Genomic DNA, 24,326 nt, shown 5'->3' with positions numbered 1-24,326 from the left:
GATAGGGCTAGAAGAAGAGTGAAGAGGCACAGCTGTGACAGCTGAAAGCATAATAAGCTGCCACTGATCTGTTTCTATGCTTATCACAACACCCATTAATCAATTCCAATCACAGCAGGCCCACCAACTAAACTACACTCCACCTCTCAAAAACTGACTACTCAGCCTTGTAATCCTCTTGAAAAATTGTTCATCTGAAAAAAAAATGTCAGAGGGACACTGTATTGCTTACTTTATTAAAATATAGATATTTGTACTAAAATAATAATAATAACCCAACAACATTAAAATATCCACAGGCCTTTCTTCCTAATTGGATTCAATATTTCATTTACTTGATTTTTTTTGTATGTAATTTTTAATTTTCCTTTCTGCCTTCTCTAAGTTGTGCTATAGATGCTACTTGTAGTGAATTTAACTTGACATATTGGACTATATCTTCAAGTCAATGTAGAATATAAAATGGTTTATACCCTATCATTAAAAAAAAAAAATCCCTAAGTATAATTCTCATGCAAAAAAAAAAAATAGAACTAGAATTACATTTAAAATATGACAAAATACACAAAATTATATACCAAGTTGAACTAACTGAAGCATAGATAGGTACATTCTAGCTGATAGTAAAATATCAATTATTTTAAAAGTGTGTTTTAATAAGTGGACTTCCCATTGACATTAAAGCCATCATATATTTGAGTTGTATTCTGAAAAAAGAACTGAAAGGACATCACTGCTCACTACCTGTATGTATCACCAGCTAATGTGGATGAGCAAATTCTGCAGGTTTTGAAGGAGCATTCTAATTTGTTCAGTACTTAAATTGCAATAATACTTGTTCACTAGAACAACTGAGTAGGCAGTTCTGTAATTTGTTTGCTTGTTCACTAATTTTCCAGTCATTAAGGCATTTTAATTCCTGCTTTTGTGGACCCCAGGTCTATCCACACCAAAGCAAAGTTGCAGATTCAGAGAATAAAACAAATAATTAAAAGCAGAATGAAGGAAAATATTTCTACCCAATGCCAGTTCCATGAGATGTTAAAGGATAGGAACACCTTTCCAAAGATTTTCATAAGTCAAACTTGACTGGGAGAGCTCTCTTGGACCAAGGAGGGAGGATATCTGAATTCCAGGCCACCAATGCTGTTACACAGAACTCAGTCCAGTGTTGACAGGCCAAAAGCTTTAAGCTCGACTAGGCATCAAAGAAAGCACTTAATCAGAAGTCTGGATACTTATAGCCACCACTTGGAAGGATTAAGTGCACTCAGTGTATCTCTTTGCAATGTCAGTTTAGAAGTAGGAAGAAGCTTTTCAGAATAACTAAATGGCTATAGAAGCTGAAAGTCCCTTTACTATTCAGTGGTATCTTTGCACTAAATAACATGGCAGTTTTTAGAAAAAATCCCAGTATGATACAACACTTTAACAATTTCTTTATTTATGCAGCTGTCATATCTTTGAATAATTGTATTCAACCTTTTTATTTTAATAGTGGTATAGGTTTACAATAGCTAAATACCTGTTGTGGCATTTGGGAAATTTTACTAGTTACCAGAGAATGGCATTGGTATTTTCCAAAGACTACATTACAAATCCATGTGATATATACAGCTTCATCACATATGTATTTGCTAAGAGTTATCGTTTATATAGCATCAATAGTTTTCTAGTTGATATAGAAGAGATCATGGAATAATTACCATACAACAGCACAGAACAAACAGCAATATTTTATACTACTCATTCAAGTAAATGGCAGCCTGCAACGGTTAACTTTTGAATTCTTTCTTTATTTTTTAAGGTGGTGTCAACTGTCAAAGAGTGTCAAGAGACATCTTTCATGATAACCTTAAATATCTTGTACTACCAGGCCAAAATTCTGAGAGTTCTACATGTTTTCATGGAATATCACATGACCTACCTTTTGTCTGTTATTAAAATTATTCTGATAAATAGGTGATTATTTTATATGCATTGATATTGCAGAATGGACACAAACGTGACGGGGAAATTCAGGAAATTGAATCAAACCATTTAAGTGATATAGTATTTGTAACTACGAAAAACTCGGCAAGAACAACAACTGCAACTCATTTTACTATGCATATTGTCTTCCTACCTTTTGTCGTCATCATCATGTTGGAGATTTAAGGAATTTGTGTTTGGTTTTTTTTTCCCCATTCCTTGACCTCCCTTCCAAACTGGTAAAGCTCACCCTTCTTCTACATGGTGTATCTAGAAACAATAACATGACATAAGAAAAGTTACTTGTATAATATAAAGAAATTTTGATTCTCAGCCCCTGAGAATCAAATCCCCAGCTATAGTTTCCCAATAAAGTTTTTGCACTTGTTTTCTGCTCTAAACTCTTCAGGACAGAGATTTCCTCTATGTTTGGAAAATGCCTACCAAATGCTGAGTTAAAGCACAAGTTAAATAGCAAAAACAAATATCTGATCTAACAAAAATCCTGATGCAGCCTCTGCGGTAGCAAACTAAAAAAAAAAAGTTTCACCCTCTTCAAACTACTTTTATAACCTGAGTTTTTGTTTACACTAGAATAGAAATGTCTATATATTTTTCATATAAAAATAAACAAGAAAAGCTGAGGGGGAAAAAAAGTGCTTCCAGCAGACAAAGCACAGCCTGAGCAACCACAGGCAACATGAACCTAGAGGTCTGCATCTCATGAAAATGGAATATACCAACGTGCTCTCAATATTGTGACATTTGAAAGTACAGAAGTAATAGAAAACAGATCAGATGTGTGCACATAAGAATGTGCTTACTCTTTATTTGCAAAGAAAACATACTAGCATGGAAATCTATCACATACGAGGTCTGGATGAATCTAACAGAAATACAATAACTTAGTCAGAAATTACTATTCTACATGAATATGGCTTTTATTAACCTATTTTCATCATAAAAAAGAACATAGATAAGCTGTAAAGAGAAATGTACACAGCTCCTTATTTACACAAACAAATACTCAAATGATAAAGTCAGAGAAAGTGACTGTAAAAATAAAATTATCTTATTCAATATAAAAGCTAACTTTGTGCATTTAGAGTTATATTTTCAATATAACACAGTTTTACTAGTATTTCTTATTGTGACTTTACAGCCCAGACAGAAATGGGAAAAGGGGCTAATGCACTGCATATTAAATTATTATCTTCCTATTGAAAATGCCTGACAGATGAATCCTTCCTCAAAAAGACATAGGAAATGAAGACATTTCATGACAGGAAAATTTCTGGTAGGCAATAATCACACTAACAACTGTGTAACAGTAAAAGGTATCAGCATCCAGCTAAATACATGGCTTCCATCTTTTAACACCTAGACAAGGTAGAAAAATATTTCAGATTCGCATTATGACTTCAGCTTCAAACTTCCCGTTTAACTTAAATATACCAACCACGAGAATCTATTTTTAGGAGTAACTGCTTCTATGCAATATTCTGTTTCCAAAATATTTTGGCAATCTTCAGCCATTTACAAAACAGTTTATTTCATACTATTAACAGCAAAGCCTTTCAAGGATTTCTTCTTCAGTGTTTAGAATTTTCTCTGAAAGCTCCTGTTATCTCAGAAATCAGAAGAAAAGACATTTATCCTGTTTTGCATCTCTGTGCATTTGTGCAGAAGAGGTCACTGGTGCCTTTAGCAGTATTCTCTGCACTGAGAAGCACGTGCCTTATCAGCGTACAGCACCGCACATAGCATGGGACTGTATTCTCTGGACATCATAACCTACCAATACAGCGTTGCCTCTGCAATGTGTCATAAATGTGTTTTATGTATTGTATATCTTACTGAAGTCTCATCTTTCCTAGACCACTGCTGTAAATGAATAGCATGGAAGTCTAGTTTCAAGCAGAGTGAAAAGGGGTCATTTCAGTGACGGATTTAAATGCAGGTTCCAGAGGGATTCTAGGTACAGGTAAGCAAAACTGCAGGGCTCACCTGTATGCAGTGCTCCTAAGTTCAATTAGTAAAGCAGACTTCAATTATTGCTGTATAGAAGATTTTTGTCTACAGTTAGTTTTAGAAAGTTAACTATAAGTTCCTGGACAGTGTTGTAACTGTACCCATGCAAAGTACATACTAAATTAAGAATTAAACTCTTGCTACAATTTATGCATAGGCTATTCCCTAAAGGTTTAAAAATACCAATCAGATAAGCAAGACCCTGCAAAAGAACATATTTCTTCAATAACAGCTGTTCATAAAAATAGAATTCAACCAACGATTTGCTGTGTAACCGAGATAGGAGCCATCCAATCTGTTTGAATACTTGCTCTGCAACACCGCCTTCCCCCGCCTGATCCGTTGAACGGGAAATAGTTTCTCACCTTTACAAAGAACTCTGAGATCTACTAGATGAGAAACACGGTAGATTTTCACATAACTCCAGCCACAGCAGGAGAACAGGAGATAGTGTTACAACAACTCAGTAGCATCAGAAGTTGGAGAGATCAAGCTGCAACTATTATGATCCAAGTACATTAGTACTCTGCAAAGAGAAATCCTCTCTTTAAGCTTTATCTGCCAAGAAATGTATCTAAATCTTGGTTTTCTAAAAACAAACACAACAAAAACAGCACATCAGGAGATGTATTCAATACTGATCTGTCTACTAAATGTACAATATTGCCTGTTAGGTATAAAAATTATTTCTTTTTAGAGATGGGGCTGTTGGCTTTACTAGTGTTGCTTTCATTTCACATCTACTCAGTTTTTGTTAATTCTTTTATTTCACTGCAACACCACTAAAATGAAGACAGAATTCTGGAAGAATCCCACACCACCAAGACGGTTAATAAATTTGTTTCTAAACCCATGGTCTCAGTTTCTGTAAGCACTATAAGTAGGCGAGTTGGATTTCTTTCTGCCCATTTTTATGCTGTTATTGGAGGGGTGGGACATAGGTGGAATTGGAGGTAAATGCAGATTGCTCATTAAATTAGGAAACTCTCAAAAATGTTCTCACAACCTGATTTACAACCTCAATCTCCAAAATAGCCTAGCCAAGGCTGGAGAGAGATACATATAATTTATCTCAGATCTTCTTATACATTTAGATACATTGCAAAGTTATGATGTAAAGTGTGCTAACATATACCAGCCAATATTTTAAAACAGAAAAGTTACCAAATAGGTAACTGTTGAACTTCTTGATGATAATCAGCAGTTTTTCTTGATAATGTTCCTTTTATTCAGAAGAAATATAAAACCTTCATTTTCACATCGAGAACATATTCACCACTTGTATTTACAAAGTTGATCTATATATATAGAAAGGGGGGAAAAAAGAAAAAAAAAAGACTGCAAGCTATTTCTTACCTGTTAGTTAAAACAGGTGACACCAGTTTGCCATTTCCATTCTGAATTTCATCCTTGAACCCCTATGTGACTGGCAGGAAGAAGAAAGAGACATCTAAGATCCTGTGCAGTAAAACACTAGTTTATTTTAAAGAACTCTGGTGAATAGAATTGACTGAAGAATGAGCAATAAACAAGCATAAAATTTGCTTCATTGAGCCATCATCTCTCCCTGCTTTTCATATTCCAATATTGAACTTGAACTAGTAATATGGTTTCTTCTGTACTAGTCCTGTGAACATCAGATGAAAATTTATTCCTTGAGCTTGTTTATATATTTAAGTACACTGTTTTAGAAATACATTTATGACATTGAGAAAAACTGTTATTGAATTTTATTTTGCACAAGCAAAATTGCATATTTAAAAAAAATAACAATAAACTGAAAAATACTAATCTAACAATGTGAAAAACTAAGTCAAGCAATGTGTTTATTTTTAACAGCTATCATTGTCTTTATGGTTACACTATAGCTTTCATATAATTACTTACAGGACTATATTATAAAAAAAGTATTCTATAAGCTATGCAAGCTCCCAAACAGATTTTCTATGGCAATGATTTTTTTGATAATAATACGATATGCACGTTAACTTTTAGTCGGAGATGATTCCTCCCCTGCCTACTCAGCAAATGCCGCCTAAAGGGCTCGCAACCTGAATACCCTTGTGAGACACTTCCATCTAGTGGCTGCAGTTAGAATAACTGTGCCGCGGTAAATGCTCCAGGGCAGTAAGTGTATATATACACATACTTTGTATGTTTTTTTTTTTCTTTTTTGTTTGTTTGTTGTTTTTGTTTTTTTTTTTAATAAACACACATTTCACCACTTGATTAACAGTCTTGTAGAGAGATTCAAGTTTATGAGAAGAAGTTAAACTTGCATATTACCGGTTATAACCGAACAAAAACTGAAGGCCAACTAAACCAACTTCGATAGAAACTTTTCTGATTCTACCCTCATTAATCACTAAATATTTAACAAATACTTTCACGAATATAGTTTTGATATTTCAGGGGTTAGAAGCAAGTTCAGAAATACTGAAAGAATTTCCCTGGATGGGGAAGGTGGCAGTGGGGGAACAAAACAGAAGACCAACAGAGGCCCATTTATCAACTTTGTTGTCCGCTGCTGAGGACAGCTCAGGAGTTCAAAAACAACATTTGTTTTATTCCACTCTTACCCTTCTGACTTTGTCAAACCCCTTGTAGCACAACTTTCTTTTAGAATCTTTTTAGGACACCTACTGTCAGCATACTACAGAATTAAACTATAGGACACTTCACATTTTAAACGAAGTATTTGACATTAAATATTTGATCTTCGAATTTCATCTTGATATTTTGTTGATTCACCTTAGGTTGGTTTTTTGGTTTTTTTTTTTTGGTCTCCTTGTATACATACACAGATTGTAAAGTTATGCTACAAACTAATGGTAAAGAATTTCAGATTCCATTTGATGTTTATAAGGTTGATTTTCTTTCCCTCTTCCATGTATGTAGACCATCATCTTCAACAGTTCATCGTCTTCATAAAAACCATCCTTAGTTGTCATTCTGCATTCCTTTTCTAGACAATGATTTACACTATACATTTACAGAAAATGCAATAGTACATTTAAAAATTATGTAATTACAGCAAATACAAGTACTAAAAAGCACAATTCTTAAAATAAAAACATTCTACAGTTGTTTTTTTATTTTATTTCATGAACACAATTTCTGAATTCCATCCAAGAACTGTATTTTCTGATGTTAAATGCCTGAAGAATACCAGCACTAGTACTTTGCTATACCAACAAACACTTAAACTTCCCCTAGCCAGTAATACACCTGATGGAACCTAGCTATCAGAGTAGCACCTAATGCAGTCTTAGCAGTGATCAGACCTCTATTGTAGGGGTTACTACCACAAGATTGCTCTAGTAGCTTACAGTCAAAATAGGGCACACGTTCCCAGAAACAGGGATGGAGGAGGAAACATACAATTTGAATAAAAGGCAGTGGACTTTAATAGAAAACTGGAAAAGTGTCTATGTGTATGAATAGACACATTCAAAGTAAAAAAATCCAAAAAATTCTCTGAGAACTCAATACCAGGGCCTGAACAAATCCTTAGAAGGCAGATAAACCCATTGACACAACTCTAGACTAGCCGATCCAAAGATATGAGAAAATTATCACCACAACCAAAATGTACCAATCATTAGCTGTACTACTTCCTTTTCAAGAGCTCAAAAGTTATTCTTCAGCTTGTGGGAAATGAGTTTTATTTCAGATCCATGACCATTTCTTGGGCTATTATTTTACAGAAATGCCTTTTACACATTTATATGTATACAGATAGCTAACTACATATAGACCTTTATGTTAGAGTAAAAGAATTTGCACAAATACACTTACATGAGTATGTATCACAGCTTCTTGTTTTTCCAACGTAAACTTACGTGAGTATGTATCACAGCTTCTTGTTTTTCCAACGTAAAGAATCTCTTTATCAATACCATTGTATGCACACTAGGGGGACATGTAGAAATGTATTGATTTTATAGAAAATTACATCATCGATAAAACAGTTAATACACATATCACTAACATAATTCAGTAAATGTATTTTTATAGCAATATAAAGTACAAATAGGCTACAAGACCAAAAGCAGAGTGTTGTACTTAAATGTACTGTTGCAGTTTAACATATATTTTAATTGCTTTAATGTTTCAAAATCACACTCTTAAATAACAAGTAATTGTGGTTAATTTGTGGGTTACTTTTTTTTTTGGTTAGTTTTTTTTTGTTTAACTTTTGAAGTTTGTCTGTTACATATAAGTCTACATGAAAAAATAAAGTATTTAGACACTAGCATATAGCAATGTAAGTAAAGTATGTTACTAAAGCTACCAGATTTGTGTAAATATTAATCAAATAATGTTTGTAATAGGCTTTAGGAAACTGGATGAAAGACACTGAGTATAGTTTATGAGTATAGTTTAAACTTCATATGTTTTTTTTATTATTATTATAAATGACTGCCATGAGTTTATCTAATACTTTCCTTCTTTTCCATCAACTCTTCATAGACCTTTCTGATTTACTTATATTAATTGAGATATTCAAAATTAACTCACAAGACTGAATGATACCTCCAATATTGTTTTTTATATTGTCTACAGTGCTCACTGTTGGTAATATGTCAGCTCAGGAGACTTCTTCAGTTTTGTTCTGTTTTCACTGCAACAGTCAAGTTATACGAACATGGATTAGGAAAAATACCATCTCCTATTCTAGAAGGCAATACCATCAGAAACACAGACACACGAAAACAAACACAGACATGCCAAAACAACAACAACAAATAGATGGCAGGGGGAAAAAAAAAAAAATCAAGTCTAGCCAAATTTTGTTACTTATATATTCCAAGTCCTAAAAAGAACAGAAAACAAACAAACAAAAAAAAGATAACAAATATGATCTGTAATTCTTAATAAAAAATAAAAGGACTTCAAAAAAAGTGAGCAACCCATCCTTTGGAAAAAGCATGAATATTATCCCACTTCCTACTGAAAGCTAGGAAGCAAATTAAAATGCAATTCTAAAATAAATAAAAACCACAACCTTACCATGAAATTAGAAAAGTTGTATAAGCTTCAGTAAGCAACATGACTCTTCTAATCACAGTATGTTAAGGTATATAACGAATGTGAAGAAATTTCCTGTCCAAAACCAGCAGCTTGTATTCGCAGAGCTGAAACAGATGTAGTCTCTTCTTCTGCCTGCAGGTGCCATTACTGGACAAAATTAAATGGTAACTTGCTGTTTTCCTCTGCAGCATTCTTATGAGTCCCTGAGTGCTGTAAGAGTTGACTTATACTTAATTTCTAACACTGGTATGTGTCCTTTAAGAGGCATAAGTAGAATGTGCCTTTTTCTAAAAGTGTATTTACATAAAATATACTTCAAAAGATGGGCTAATGCTGTTTGGAAGCTTCTCAAGTAATCCGCTGTTTGTATTCTGAAGATATGCTTCTCCCAGGATGGTTACCTTTATCTAAAAGAAAGCTTATTTTATCCCGATAAGGGATAAAAATGAACTAAATAGTTCATCAAAGTAACCACAGTTAGTTGACTCCTGTATTTTGACCAATTTAAGCAACAAAGATGAATTTATTTGATATTTTTGTGGTAGCTTATCTCATCATGCTAGCTGATATTAAAATGTGTAATTTTAGTCTTATTTTCCTACTATAAACAAATAAAACTAGAGGCTGAGTTGTAAAACATAGTAAAGTAGCAGATCAACGCTCTCAGAATCAGTACAAACTATTAACATTTCCAAATAAAGTTTTTCAAATAAACTACTGAAGGGAAGAATACCTATTTCTTAGTAACTTCTTTAAGTTACTTCTAGTACAAAGAGAATGTCATTGGTTAGTTAGATCTTTCTTTGTTTCTATTTTCAAATGCAGCTACAGGGAAGAAACCTGAATAACCCTCCCCCCCCCACTTTGTATTTGAAATTAAAACAAAGCTGACTCCCCAGTCCCTTTTTCTCACGTTAATTAATAAAACTCCATCAGAAAACCACCTGAAGTTCTAGTTACATTTTTTTTTTTAAAACCTGAAATCTGACTGAAGAACGTTTTCTTGGGGGAATAAGAAAGGACATTAAAGGAGAAGAGGAAAGAAGAAAATACCCACTAACTACTGATTAAATGAATAAATAAAAAATAAAAAATAAAAAAAAAGGCATTATAACTTCAGTAAACAATACCTCCCATTCAAGTCTCTAAACATTTATTCTTAATGCTTTCCCCACCACCACCCCTCTCTGTGCATGTTTCTGACTGTTCACTTTTTTTTTTTTTTTTAACAGATGTAAATTTGAGGTAAATGGGTGCACACCCATGATGAGAGAAAGGCCCCATTGAGAGGCTTTCTGGTCACCTTCCTAAAAGCTACAGGTGAGCCAATACGACCCTTCACTTCAGAGTCAGACATTGGGATTGGCCTCACAGTTGTTGCATTGCTCTAGCCCCATAATGAGGAGTGATTTGTAAGTGTGGGTGCAAGCAAACCAAACGAATAAGTGAAAGGACTGTGAACAGTTACCTGCTAGAAGTAAACATCTTAATCCTATTAACAGCAGTTGATTAATCAAGGTGTTCTAATGACTACTGGTTGCGATCCCACTCCCATGTCAATTCCATCAGGGAAATTTACAACACTAATACGCATTCCTGTGGAAGTAATTAACAACTTTGTCACATACTAAAGTAAAAATTCTTCTGAAATTGTGCTCCACAGTAACTATCACAACAAATACTACCACTGTCTGCCAGAAGCTATTCAGATTCTGACTTCAAAGTCAGATCTCCAAATATGCAAGATGGAGAATAGATCAGGACTGCAAAATCCTTCATCTCAGCAGCATGAGGCTCTACTTCATTTCAACACTATGCTTAGCAGGTGATGTAGACACTGTGCTCAGCCATGTCAATTGCTCTGCTGTCCCAGGCCTAACTCACGCCTACCTCTAACTACTTGGAAAAGCAGAAACTAACATACCATTCACAGCCATATCAATCCATCCTAAAATCTGTCTGCCTGCCATGATCCCAGTTCTTTGACATGGATAATTTACAGATTGACCAGCCTATAGTTATAAATATACCTTACTCTGATAGTATATTACACCAATAGATTACTGGAGCTTCAGCAAGGCTTGCTGATGTATTAATGCAATATGTTATGAGCACTAGCTCACTCTGATGATGTATGGTCACCATACGTACCATAAGAGTGAAGTACTTCAATGATGTGTAACTGTAACAAGGGCACCAAGCTGAAGAAAACACTAGCAGAAGTAAGTTTTGTTGACATATACTAAAATGTGAATATGCTATTAACAAGGTGCTTTAATCAGTTTCTACAATTCACTTTAGCATGGATGAGGAGAACAAAAGCTGCAGGAAGCTACTGGCAACATTTTCATTCATCGTTCAAAAGCCAGATGTGATGGGATTGAAGTTGCCCATCAACTTCTGCTACCTCAGTTAAAACTCTATCAGAAACCGACTTGTTTGCATGGTGTTTTTCTCATGGTTTTCATAAAGGCTAAAAACTGAAAGTCAGTGTGAGCTCCGAGTTGTGATGACCTTGTTCTTCCCTTTAAAAAATAAGTAAACAAATTCTAATAATAATACACAGAACTGTAACAAACAAGATACTTTCTCATCAGTGCTTCTCATTAAGTACAAAAAATGCAAACATGATTAATCATCTAGCAGGTGGAATGTCAGCAAGTAACACACTTGAATAACTTTGCAACTGAAACTTGGCATAACACCGCGGTATTAACAAACGGGAAAAGAATGGATTGTGACCTTAAAACGTGTAGATTAAGTCACAAGTATTCAGCATCTAAACGTGTGCTGTTATATGTCTTATTAGAAGAGAGAGAAACTTAAAGTAGTCAATCTTCTGGTTTCACTTGAGTGCTATAGAAAATACCTCTTATTAGTATTTCGGAATGTTACATTGCAATACTACACCAGCAAAGGAAGGTCTCAAAAGCAACTGTAAACAGACGAAAACTGACAAGGAACTTACACGTGTTGTTGTACAAGTTTTTACACAAGTTGTAAAAACTGGTGATCAGTTACATGATTTAGTTTCACAATGCTTGCACTTAGATACACGATTCAGAAGAACCACAAATGTTTTTAAAACTTTCAAATACAAAATTGTATATTTACAGAAGTACAAATATACCAGGATAGTATTCACGCTTAAAAGCATAAAAATCTGAATAACTGAATAGACTTTGTTAACCTCTGAACAGACTTGTAAAGGCCTTTAAAGTAAGAAAGCGACTACGCAACATTGCACCTCATGTGAGATAGACATTAGCAGATACAACAAAAAGTGTCAATTAATTTTCATGTTAGAACTGCACTGCAAGACATTTTTGGACAAAATATTAAGGTATACTAGTCTTCAGAAAAAGATCCATGGGTTATGGATAACTATCATAACAGCATAATTACCTTTCCACATTTCCTTCAAGGCAGATAAGAACAAAACCACTGAATGACAGCATTGATTACTACTATGAAAGTTATCAAAGAAAAACGATGACTGACTCTCTTCAATGTAGTCCATTTGTAGAAAATGGTTCTAAGAGCCTGAACTGTTCTCACAGACTGAAACTCTCAAGATGTTGTGCCTCTTCTCTCAGAAGGAAAGATGATAGCTATGAATATCTGGCTCAGAAGCTTTGAAATAAACAAAAAAAAACATTTAAGTGTCAGCTCCCAATTTTCTCAGCACGATTACGAGCAAGATGTGTGAGGTCCAGGCCTCCTAGAACCCAGTATTAAGGATTAAATATTCTAAAAACATTTTCATCCTTGCAGTTAGCTTTCACTGGCTTCAGCTAACAGACTAAAGGTACATGATAAACTATGTCTACAGTAAAAAGCACGAGGAAGTAGTTGGTTGACAAAGTCGTTGTTTTAGCCTAGTGTAGGACCACTTGTAATGCTGCTGTCATTCTAAAAGCAAAAAACATAGGAAACAATCCACAAAACGCAAAGACAAAGATCTGCTCCCTATCCTTTCACCAAATCACAGCCCAGTACAAGTAACAAAGGAACATGAAGTAATATTGAATAACATACAGCAATAATCTTGTAAATAGCTCCAAGAGTAGCACAGTTAAGCCTAGGCCATAGCACAACGTTAACTTCTGGAGGCAGAATGGTAAGCTAATCAAACAGGTGACATGGAAGCAGTCGAGCACAACGTTCTCTCAAACTTAAATTCCAGCATCAGTGACGTGAATGAATATTGTCTGCATTTATCACTGGGAGTTTTGTTATAATTCCAGAGTACAGAGTCATCTAGATTTGCAGAATATCTTTGAAGGATGTTTAGAGATGTGTGTAGATTTAGTTATGATATTTTCCATCTTTGCCTCATTTTTTACCTTGAAAGTGTGGAACTTGAACCCCATCCAGCCCTACATCTGTAATACATACATTCTAGTTTTACTTGTAGATTGTTTATCAGTGCAACTCTCCACAGCATCATGGGATGACTGGCATATTATTTAGGAAGAGCTATGCTTCTGATACACTGTGAATTAATACTGAAAGCGATTTGAGCAATCAAAGATAACCTCTACCAACACCACACCACATGAACTTACTTTAGATTGAGTTGAAGAGCATTATCGCTGCTGCTTCAGGCCAAGATTTTTCAATGGACTACAAAACCACTAAAGATAAGCATTTATCATTTAAAGTTATAAAGGTTTGTTTTTGTTTTTAAACCATCTCTCTCCTTTACATAAATAAATACTTTTAAAAAAGACATTTCAAAAAATGAAAGCCATAAAAACCAATTTACTAGCCCTACTAGACCATAACACAGCAGAGGTGAAGCAACAATGTTAAGAAAAAAGAATTGGTACCCGTATCATCTACCTTTCACTGCTACACAAAAGCCCTTTCTCTTAACTTAAGGCACCTAGGACAGGCCTAAAACAAAGAGATGCAAATGTCCTAGCAAGTGTTTGCATTGCTCCCCTACCCCCCCCCCCCCCCCCCCAGTTTTAGTATCCGTGTCATATCACCTCCAATAGTTTATTTCTTAACTTATTGTTAAATTATTTCTTATAAGAGTAGTTGATACTAGACTTTTATTAAAACAAGACACTACATTTTACAACCTAACAGCATCTTAAGAAATTTTTTCCTGTGAAATTCTGGGTACTTATCACACAATCCTGTTTATTTACTTTCATACCACTTAAAAATCGATATTAGCAACTAGTATTATCTTTTTGTGATATATTACTTTCCCTTCATGTAAAAGGAAAGAGTTTCCCTGAATTCTTGATAGTATTTTATACCCACTGTATCCTGCCAGGTGAGAGCTCCCCTGAAAACATAAGCGATGACTGGAGTTTATACATGTGTTTTGGAATCCCCTCCAGTTTCCAAGCAAATTCATCTTCACCTGTTTCAATTTGTCTTCCTTGAGTCTCAGTAGTTTCATTACAAAGAGGCTGAGATTTCAGATTTTGCTGCCCTTGTTCAAGTTCAAAATTCACAATAAGGGAATCAACCAGAGAGTCCAATTCATCCAAGTTCATAAATGGCACGGGTGTTCTCTGGATAGCATTGTTTGTAGAAGTAAAAGACAAAGCAAATAAACTGAAATAATTGTACAAATATCCAGCTATGATACAAATCTCTCCTGCAAAGCTCCTGAGAGGGCTTGTGTTTCTGAATGACCCTATGAGAAACAAAAACAGTAAGAATTAAATGCAGTATTTTGCAAAAAGAGACCAGTCTTCCCTTCCTCTTGCTATACGTCTCCTTTAGTCTACATGTTATTAGCAAGACAGGCAATAACCCAGGTAAATACCTTGTAATGTAGAAGAAACAATCTGATAGACTTCAGCTAAGCACTGCTCCAATTCCAAATATTTCACAGCTATTTTAGTACTTCTCTTGATTTCCTGATACACATAATCTTCTTCTGGTACTTGAGATTCTACTTCTTTCTGTATTAATAAAAAGCAATTTTAAAAGACCCAAGTACATGACAGGAATGTTTAATAGTTAATACATTATTATGGATTTAGTCACACAAAACAGGCCACTGAAATACAGTATGAAAGTGATGTTAAGTCACAGTACATAAGACAGCTCTGGAAAGAAGTGCATATTGTTGAAAGGAGAAAAGAGTAAATAAACTAACTCCCAAAAAAGCTCTTAATGGCATTTTAAAACATCTGTCCTGCCTTTTAATTCAAAATATCAATAGCTGTGTGCATAGAATATTGCAGTAGCTATTTATACCACTATTACCCTAGCATTACTGAACTTCAGGGTGTTCATAATAAACACAAATGGACGAGGATAAGCTGCAAGTACCTCTAGAAACACCAAGTAAAATGAAAACCAAGTACTTTTGAGTGGAAATGCAGTGGCTAGAACAGTTGCAGTGTTCCATTCACAAGAATGCCACTGAGCAGGAATTGTTGTCATGAAACTAAATATAGCAATTTCAGATCCAGGTAGTTTCAGATTTGTTTTGTTAAGTGCATCCTTTACATTTAAAACCCAGCTTCAAAGCCCGCATTAGGTGAAATATTTCCCTTACCTTTCTGCAAGAAGAGATGTTATTTTCAAGGAACCTGGCTAATGCCACAGCATCATCCTTTATTCGATTTTGAATCTACAAAAGAATTTTTAATTATATTGCACACTTGATTCAAGACACAGTAAAAGTACGTGAATGTTTTAGAAGCGTAACAATGAACACCAGCATGCTGACGAGGAAAACATTCAAAAGCAAGAGCAATGTTTCTGCAACATAACACACATTTTTCAAATAAAATTGTTAACAATGTTGTCTACCTGTTCACATATCTGCAAGACTTCATATAACCCCTTAACACAGGAGGGTCAAATGAGCAAAGGTAAGTGCTCACTAAAGAAAGGTTCTCCTGTAACTTTTATATCACTGCCATTCTAAGTGGCAGGGGTAAGCTCTTAGCTAATACCTTCATTTTCTGCCTGCGACTTCACACTAGCTGGAGACATTAGCTGAAACATGAGCTCAACCAACAACAACCATGTACAGGACCCCTGCCGGTAGATCAGAATCTGCTGCAAGTGAACAGAATTATTTGTAAAGCAGACTGCTCGATTCTTTTTGCTAGAAGCATGAAGCTTTTTGGAGTTAAGTAGACAGGAATATAAAAGATATGGGGCAATTTCACTCCTATCTGGAAGATTAAGAAACACAGTGAAAATCTGGGTAGGAAGAAATTTTTGCTTTCCTTGAAATAAGCAGTTTATCACTCGTTTCCAACTGATTTGAACCATTTACTCCAGATCATTTATTATCTATTTTTGAACAGAAATAAATTCTTCAGAAATATGTATCGTATCTAACCCAACTCACTATTCAGACTTTCTTACTGGCCGTAATCCTGCAAATTTCTCAAGTTTGAGGAAAAAAAAATAGAAAAGTCCATGGCAGAAGACAGGACTGCTCAGATACAGGTACACAGCCACCATTGGTCTTGACTGTACAAAAAAAAAGTTAAAAGATAACACTGAATTATTTTAATATTTAGACAGCATGTTGTTTGGGACTAGGAGTGTAAGAACAATGTGTGACAAAATAAAGTCTACAAAAAAAGCAGTCTTTTACACTTCATCACCTTTTCAACAATAACAGTGTAGGAAATAGAAGTATTTGCTATTATCATTATAAAATAACAACCTTTAGGATCATAAGACATTACTAGGTGTTTTTTCTGTTTGTTTAATACAAAACAGTTTAAGAACAATATACAGAATAAAAAAATGGCATCTTCACCATTTTGTCCACTGACGTCTTTGTGAAAGTTTTTTGTATTCTCCCTCTTCTTCATGGTTACACCATGAGATTTTACACAAAGTGTCCCCAAAGCGCCCTCCAATTCAGAAATTACTCTGAATTAAATACATTTAAATATTCAGATTACATATGGGTGAAAGGCTAAACACTGGAAAAAAAAATCTGCAAGACTGGTGTCACTGTTCCCACCCATCTCAAACTTCTGTTCAACTGTAATAGCATTCCACACAATTTTTCTAGAAAAAATTGCTGAAAAATAAAAAAAAATATGATCAAGTGCCTCTAAAAATATATCAGTAGTTTATAATCTTCTTGACATCTCACCTCATTTTGTGGGTGTTGTTTTAATAGTTCTTTCTGCACCATTCTTGCTTTTTCCTGTACTGTATCCATAAGAAAGTCCAGCCCCAAACCTACTCCATCATAAACAGCAAGTACGAAGTCCTTTTAAAATAAAGGTTCAAAACATAATGATTAAAGGAGTTGATTTGGCCTAGGAACTAAAATAGATTTTCCATAATGGACTAAAAACAATTTGTGGGTGTGGGGTGCAAATTGTTCAGCGCTTCAGACACGTGTGACTCTCGGATCACAGTGGCTCAGCACTCGAACCTCCTTTTCTCCAATTTTCTTCAGATTTCTGAAAATTGGGTGTGGTATTTAGCCAGATTATTCATATAAGCATTGAATTTTACTGAAATAGGTATACTTGTACAATCTCTGCAGAGATGCAACCCTAAAAGCACAGCATTTCTTCTTGCTTGTAGGTGAAAGTTATACAAACTTAAAAGTTTGGGATTTTTGTTTCATTGTTTTTTATTTCAAAAAACATTAAGGGCATTAACACATTTATATTAACACATTTTTTCCTCCAGAGAAACAAAAAGTAGCATTAGATAAACTGAAAACACTTAATTCAATTGATCAAATTGTTTTATATAACCATTATAATTATGAGCTTGTTTACTTGAAAAAAACGTGAATGTCAACATGGAAATTACTTCATTATTTAGTGCCATATCCTAGGATATAGAAGCATAAAGAATACAAAGGGAAAACCAAAGATATTGTTTGGAATAAGCGTAAAGTCTTCACGCTCAAGTATTTTTGATACTCATCTACAAAGTCATTATTTCTAACAAACATTTTTTCACCTGTAGACTAGTTGCAGGAAGGTCGTTCTCTTCAAAAATGGAAATATCAGTTCTTGTGAATACTGCCAAGTGTCCTATGCATTTAATTGTTTGTTTTACTGCTTCGTTCACTTTGCTCTGTGCTTCTGTTACCATTGAGGAAATATCTGAAGAACATCCCTTAGAAACAAAAGTGTTATCATTCACTGAAACTAGCAAGTATCTCTGGTCAAAGAGCACAGGATTTCTATAGTGCAAGAGTTTGCACTGCATGATAGCTTGACATGTTTTCAGCTTTCTATCTTCCCACTTCCAATGACTTATCTACTACAGCTAAAAGAGAAGCCAGCACAGCCATAAAGAAAAATGGTATCATAATGTAATGGTATCATTATGTAATCACCAGTGATAGGACCTGTGGGAACGGTATGAATCTGTGGCAGGGGAAGTTTAGGCTGGACATCAGGAAGAGGTTCTTCACCGAAAGGGTGGTGACACACTGGAACAGGCTCCCCAGTGAAGTAGTCACTGCACCAAGCCTGTCTGAATTTAAGAAGCAATTGGACTGTGCACTTAGTCACATGGTCTAAACTTTTGGGTAGACCTGTGCGGTGCCAGGAGTTGGACTTGATGATCCTTATGGGTCCCTTCCAACTCGGGATGATCTATGATTCTATGATTATACTACACAATTAAAATAGAATTACTCTTCACAAGGCTGTACCATGAATAACATTTACCAGTGACTGGTTTTATAAATCCATAAACACTTCCCAGAATACAAAACTAGCAATCACTCTTGTCACTGCATATTTTATTTTCCCCTTTTACCTTGAAGGAAAACAAGAGGGCTAAGTGGCATCCCTATCATCACTTTGAAGGATTTGCTCAATTGTCAGATAAAACTAGTATATGAATTACAGATACTTTTGAGGATACCTGTATGACTCAAAGAAATATGGGTATGATCCAATTAATAGTAGCTATAGTAATTCTAATTTTAGAGTTAAAAACAAAAACAGCAAAAAAATAAAAAATATACACACCACCCCACCTACCCACAATAAAAGAGATGCATCACAGTGATTCTGTGCCATCCTTGAGAAGCAGAACCTACCAGATCAGGACTGATAGCATACTGACTAACCTTTGCTGCTGTCAGGGCCTAGACACAAAAGCCTACATCACACTGAATTAGCAAAAAAAAAAATATATATATATATATATATATATATATATATATATATATAGTACCAGTTTAGCCGGTACAACAAACATACCCTTTGCTATTCATTTTCCTTAGGTCTGTCCATTTGTTGTTTTATATGCTGGATATTTAACTGTGTTTAGCCCATCTGTAGTCTATGTTGTTTTAATGCACAGAACTTCTCTACACACAGCAGCTAAATTATATTTTCTTCTTCCAAAATATATACTTTACCTGTAACAGTAACTGTAAATAACCTCCCAGGTTCTTTACTTCCTGTTTTAATTCTTCATCAGTCTTCACAGAGCCAGGGCACTTTTGTACATGGTTAAGCCAAACCTTGGCTAGAACCACAAGCTGGTCAAAAGCAGAGGTAATTTTGATGCTGTAGGACTGAGCAGCATGATCAGTAGAAAAAACTACAAAACAAATAGGAGATCTATCAGCAGGTCTGCTCCGCAAATATAAGTAGGAATATTTATTTATTCTTTCCCTCAGCAAACATATGAATGTTTGTAAGTCTGAAAGACAAAACAAGACGTTTAATAATGTTTACTTCAACAGTTATGAAAGTGAGACTTACAATTTTTTTGACATTCTTCATCTTGCTGTTCATAGGCTTTTGAAATGGCAGAAACTCCAGAGAAAATGGTAAACAAATTCCTTAGTAGATGATCTGCTATGCTCTTTCTTCCTTCATGATTCTGTTCCAGTAAATCTAAAGCTGAACTTATAGATTCTTTGCAAATTCCAGGAAGAAGTGATTCAGAGAAGTTTGGGCATATGCTGGATTTACTCTGTGAACCTGTAAGGTAACAAAGTAAAATACATTGGCAATAAACTCTTCACAAGAATAAGCAGTCAGAAAATCCATATAATGAGTATTTTGTATTGTTTCTTTAACAACATATAACAAAGACAGTAAGTTAGAAAAAAATTGCATATATAAAATTCTACATAGTTTTTAGATTCAGTTAGTACAAAGAAATTCCACAGTGAAATTCTTTAACATTAATCCATCTTTTTCAATAACGGAACCTACAGAGAGACAGAAAATAAACCTCAGCCAATCTAAAATAACTCCATAAAAACATTTGGAAGCCTGAAGCATCTAGTTTTTCACAAAAAAAAAAATACATAAAACCTGACAAAGAGCTAGGGGAAACCTTAGCAGTTAAATGAATAGCAACAACTCAAGCACAGTCTCCAAATGATTGTATCAGGATTCAGCCTGAGGCAATTTGTTACATGAATTATCCTCATTCTCCAGTAAACCTGCTTAGTTAACGATGGGGTAATGTTTTAAGTAAAACTCTTAAAAAAAGGGCTGAGAGTGACAGGAAGTTTTCACCCTAAAAAAACAATCAGAGAAACCAAAAAAAGATCTACTGTTAACAGCTTGATATCGTAAGCTTGAATACATTACAAACAGGACATTTTCCAGTTTGTTCTCTGGCCCACACCTTTTCATATATTTTTTTTAAATAAGTATTAGAAGTGCATGTGTTTTATACAGGTAGTATTTTCATCAAGTTCTCGGTATGAAAGGTGATCTGCCTACATATCAATAAATACCTGAAATATAGGAAGTTTGTGTATTCTGGATTGGTTGCAATTTTATACCAGACAAACATCCAGAAATTCTCTTGTTCTTCATGAAACTTCTACTTCTACAAAGGATGAGAGAACAAAATCATAAAAAACAAGAAAACAACCTCTCTCCTAGTGCCCACTGAAGGTTCAATGAATATTAACAACCACCAGGCAAATAAAAAATATTTATATATACTTTTTATAATATATTCTTTTAATATAAAAATATTTTTATATAAACCTTTTGGATCTTGTTTTTGGGACAGACTAAATTGCTTTTGTAAAGCCAAAGGGGAAGTTTTTTTTCTTGGTAAAACACAGATATTCCACAAAGCTCTCCACCGTCAGACAAGCCAAAAGCTTCTCTAGGCTAGCTCTGGTTGCTTACTTAGTCCCTGGCACCCAAGGCCCGTTCTTGGTAAGAGAGCAATTTGAGAAGCCTCAGCCAACCTTGAAGTCATTAATGAAACAGCTGGAAGAAGACTCATAAGGAACTCCCCCACTCATTTTGGAAGCTGTGTTTAAGCTGAGGCACTTGCCCTTGGTTCTGCCTGACTTGTTTTAACTGTGCTTTAACTTTCCCCACTCCTCACAAATGGTTACATAACTTTTCACTTAATTTATAAGTTTGGCACTATAAAAAGGTAAAAGAAGAATTCATAAATAAAAAATTACAAGAGTGGCAGAAAAGTATTTTTACGTAATTATAAAAATTAACTTCTGCTTTGTTTCAAGCATAGCTGAAGGAACTACAAATTATCACCTTCTCCTGGAAAGAGAAGAAACTGAGGCATCTGAAAGGTCGGGTTCCCACTCATCAGCAGGGTCATAAAATACATCAGCAGCTTTATTGTTATCATTACTCTGGAAACGAAAGAAAACAGAGGAGCAGGAGTGTTAAGCAGAAATAGAGTGACAATGAAGCATACAACCCAGGGATGAAGACAACATTTTGGCTGTACAATAGCAGATTCAATGTTTTTCTTTTTGTTAGGATAACCTAGAAGATAACGGACTGCCAGCTATATTGAGATGTAATTGTTTAAAAATAAATAAATAAATAAAATGTTTAGCAAAGACAACCATCTGGTATCTGAGATATAGGAATACCAAGTTTAGAAAAAAAATACACTTTTTCAGAGCTCTCATATGCCTTCTGTATAATAAAGGATCACACATTTAAAAAAATAAAAATAAAATTAAGAACACATTGCAAAAACAAAACAAAAAACACCAAGCTTCCCATCCTATATGATTATTGTACTCTCTTTGAGAAAATACTACGAATTATTAGTGGTTTTTCCTCAGTTCTTACTGACCTCATAGAGTTCTTTCATTGCTGCTAGTTTGCATTCAAACTTCTCCAGGCTCCAGAAAGTTGCTATCCCCAGTTTGATGTTACGAACCTGCACTTGAGCAGAAGATACTGTTCCTGTTTTATCATCGATTTTGTCGTGCCTAAGAATTTGAGAAAGTTTAAAAAATAATGACAGATAAGTATAAAAACACTAATTCACGTTTCAAAAATAAAATATTTGTAGGGAGGATCATATAGAGATAAAGAAGTTGGTAACAAGCCCAATAATCACCTGGGACATCACATTTCTCACAAAACACAAACATTAAGTGTCAGCCACTGAATTTATTTTTATGAAAAACAAAAAAGGAATCTCTGTAATCAGAGAAAGAAGTCAGTACTAGCATACAAATTCCTGGTTCTCAAGAAACTCAGAACTAAACATATGCTACAGACTTCTGGCAGAGTTCTTCTTCTCGCTAAGAACATCTGGCCATTATAGGGATCAACTTCTAGAACGTTCTTCAGCTATGACTAACAAGTTACACAGCACAGCAAGAGATCTATAGAGTGAAATGAATTGTCTTGAATTCTTGCTATCTACTGTTTGCATGTTCTGAGGTTTTTACTGTGTGTTTTAGGACTGCTTTAATATGTGAAACAAAGCATGATGGACATAGGTATCATGAGACTCACCTCCAAAGCACATGTGATCCAAAATGAATTGTCTAATGTAAACATTTAAATTCTTAATAAAAAACACACTTCAAACTAACACAGCTAGGCTACACACTACACTAAACCTAGTTGAGAAAAGTGAAATGCCAAGTTCAATTTAACAAAAAGCTGTTAAAAGAAAAACAAACAGTATAGTGCACTTCCAGCATCCCCACCATACTTGTATAAATCAACTCACTCAGATACTCACCTGCAGAAAACAGTGTTTTTCCCTAGTTCATTACTAATGGTGTTGGCCTCTTTGATCATCACAGATAACTTCAAAGAATTCCAGGTAAGAGGAACTAATAAAGAATATAGTACATAATGATTAAACTGATCAAACAACACTTTGCAACAGCTGAAAGGTTTTTAAAAAAAAATCAAATAGAGTTTAGCTATTAGTAGCTCTCTCAATAGACTGGGATGGGGAAAAAGATTAAAAAAAAAAAAGCCTTCCCAGCCAAGATAACACTTTAAAAAAGAACACATAAAGGGCATTTCAGAAATAGAGACATAACACTAGATACTACATAGTACACTACTATGAGGTAGGAAACTTAACTGAAAAAATTGTTAGTCTAGTTTCCCCAGTGAGTTAAAATCTTAACTAGTTCAGCCAGACAGAGGAAGGACTTTTAAGTAATAGGGGAAAATGCAGACTACATGTATATCCACCAAACTGCCCTGACTTATGATTAAAACAGATCTCTTAGCACTGTCTGATAAACATTGCTTAAGAAGGTAAAGGATCATAGGAACCATAAGGCTCTCCTTGTTCCAGATTGTTAGAGAAGTGTTAGAGGAAGAAAAAAAGGGTCCACAGCCCCTAAATCCAAGTCCACTGAGCAAGAAGTCAGCATTGCTCCTGCAGCGTTATGTACACACATACTAGTCATAGTTTTATTCCCACTTCCACGGTTCTTCTGAAGGGTTTGTATTTCTTCAGCAATCTTCTGTTTCTCAGCTTCCAGAGCTTGAAGTATCTTTGCGTGATGAATACTATGATCTTCCAGAGCCTGAGAAAGAGGGAAAAAAAAAACGAACAAAAAAGCCTATCAAACTAAATGGTGTTTACTTGTGTGAAATAGTTTTGTTGCTGTAATTTTAAGGACTATTAGAACAGAATGAAACGTATCTTCCGCATCTGCCATCAGTATGAAACCCTTCATGTTCAAACTTCAACAATTTTCTTGTTTTACTTACATATTCAAATTCTTAAAAGAAATATTAAAATGAAAAGGATGCAACATTAAAAAAGTGAAATAGAATTTGTTGCAGAAGTCAGATATATGAACACCTGCCAAAAAACATTACCACCACATTAATTCTTAGAGTTATAACTTTTGGCTTAGGCAATGGTCACTCAAATTTGGTACATGAGCAAAATGGTTCACATGACATAAGAAATAACAAGGTCAGTACTAGTTTATCTCCAAAGCGTATGCAATAGCATACCCAGAAGGTAAGTAATCTAGTTATTTGTGTAAAACCCACACAGAAGAAAAATATTTGGAAAACAAAATATTTGGAAAACACGCCCCACCCTCCCCCCCCAAAAAA

At 34.7% G+C, this 24,326-nt stretch overlaps 1 protein-coding gene across 3 annotated transcripts in view; it reads right to left on the bottom strand.

Annotated features, from left to right (window-relative positions):
- Positions 1-4,496: 4,496 nt before the first annotated feature.
- The window catches only part of KIF14 (kinesin family member 14), a 31,911-nt gene continuing 12,081 nt past the window's right edge, over positions 4,497-24,326 (bottom strand). Inside the window, exons 18-31 of one of the 3 annotated variants that reach the window (XM_048067109.2) lie at positions 23,656-23,782; positions 22,975-23,068; positions 22,069-22,207; positions 21,513-21,613; positions 20,732-20,826; positions 19,740-19,961; positions 19,391-19,575; positions 17,971-18,129; positions 17,141-17,260; positions 15,569-15,643; positions 14,828-14,966; positions 14,417-14,695; positions 5,359-12,669; positions 4,497-4,591 (exon numbers count right to left, since the gene is read on the bottom strand). In XM_048067109.2, the coding sequence (XP_047923066.2) occupies positions 12,629-12,669; positions 14,417-14,695; positions 14,828-14,966; positions 15,569-15,643; positions 17,141-17,260; positions 17,971-18,129; positions 19,391-19,575; positions 19,740-19,961; positions 20,732-20,826; positions 21,513-21,613; positions 22,069-22,207; positions 22,975-23,068; positions 23,656-23,782 (1,776 nt within the window). In that variant the 3' untranslated portion in view covers positions 4,497-4,591; positions 5,359-12,628. Of the gene's footprint in view, positions 4,592-5,358; positions 12,670-13,715; positions 14,696-14,827; positions 14,967-15,568; positions 15,644-16,375; positions 16,501-17,140; positions 17,261-17,970; positions 18,130-19,390; positions 19,576-19,739; positions 19,962-20,731; positions 20,827-21,512; positions 21,614-22,068; positions 22,208-22,974; positions 23,069-23,655; positions 23,783-24,326 lie in introns of those variants that run through there. The other 2 variants (XM_013190699.3, XM_013190700.3) reach the window with 2 other exon arrangements.

Source organism: Anser cygnoides, chromosome 8, assembly GCF_040182565.1.
Source record: "Anser cygnoides isolate HZ-2024a breed goose chromosome 8, Taihu_goose_T2T_genome, whole genome shotgun sequence".
In the NCBI taxonomy this organism is placed as follows: Eukaryota; Metazoa; Chordata; class Aves; order Anseriformes; family Anatidae; genus Anser; species Anser cygnoides.
The sequence above is the reverse complement of the archived record's forward strand: the minus strand, read 5'-3'. Positions and strand labels throughout refer to the sequence as shown.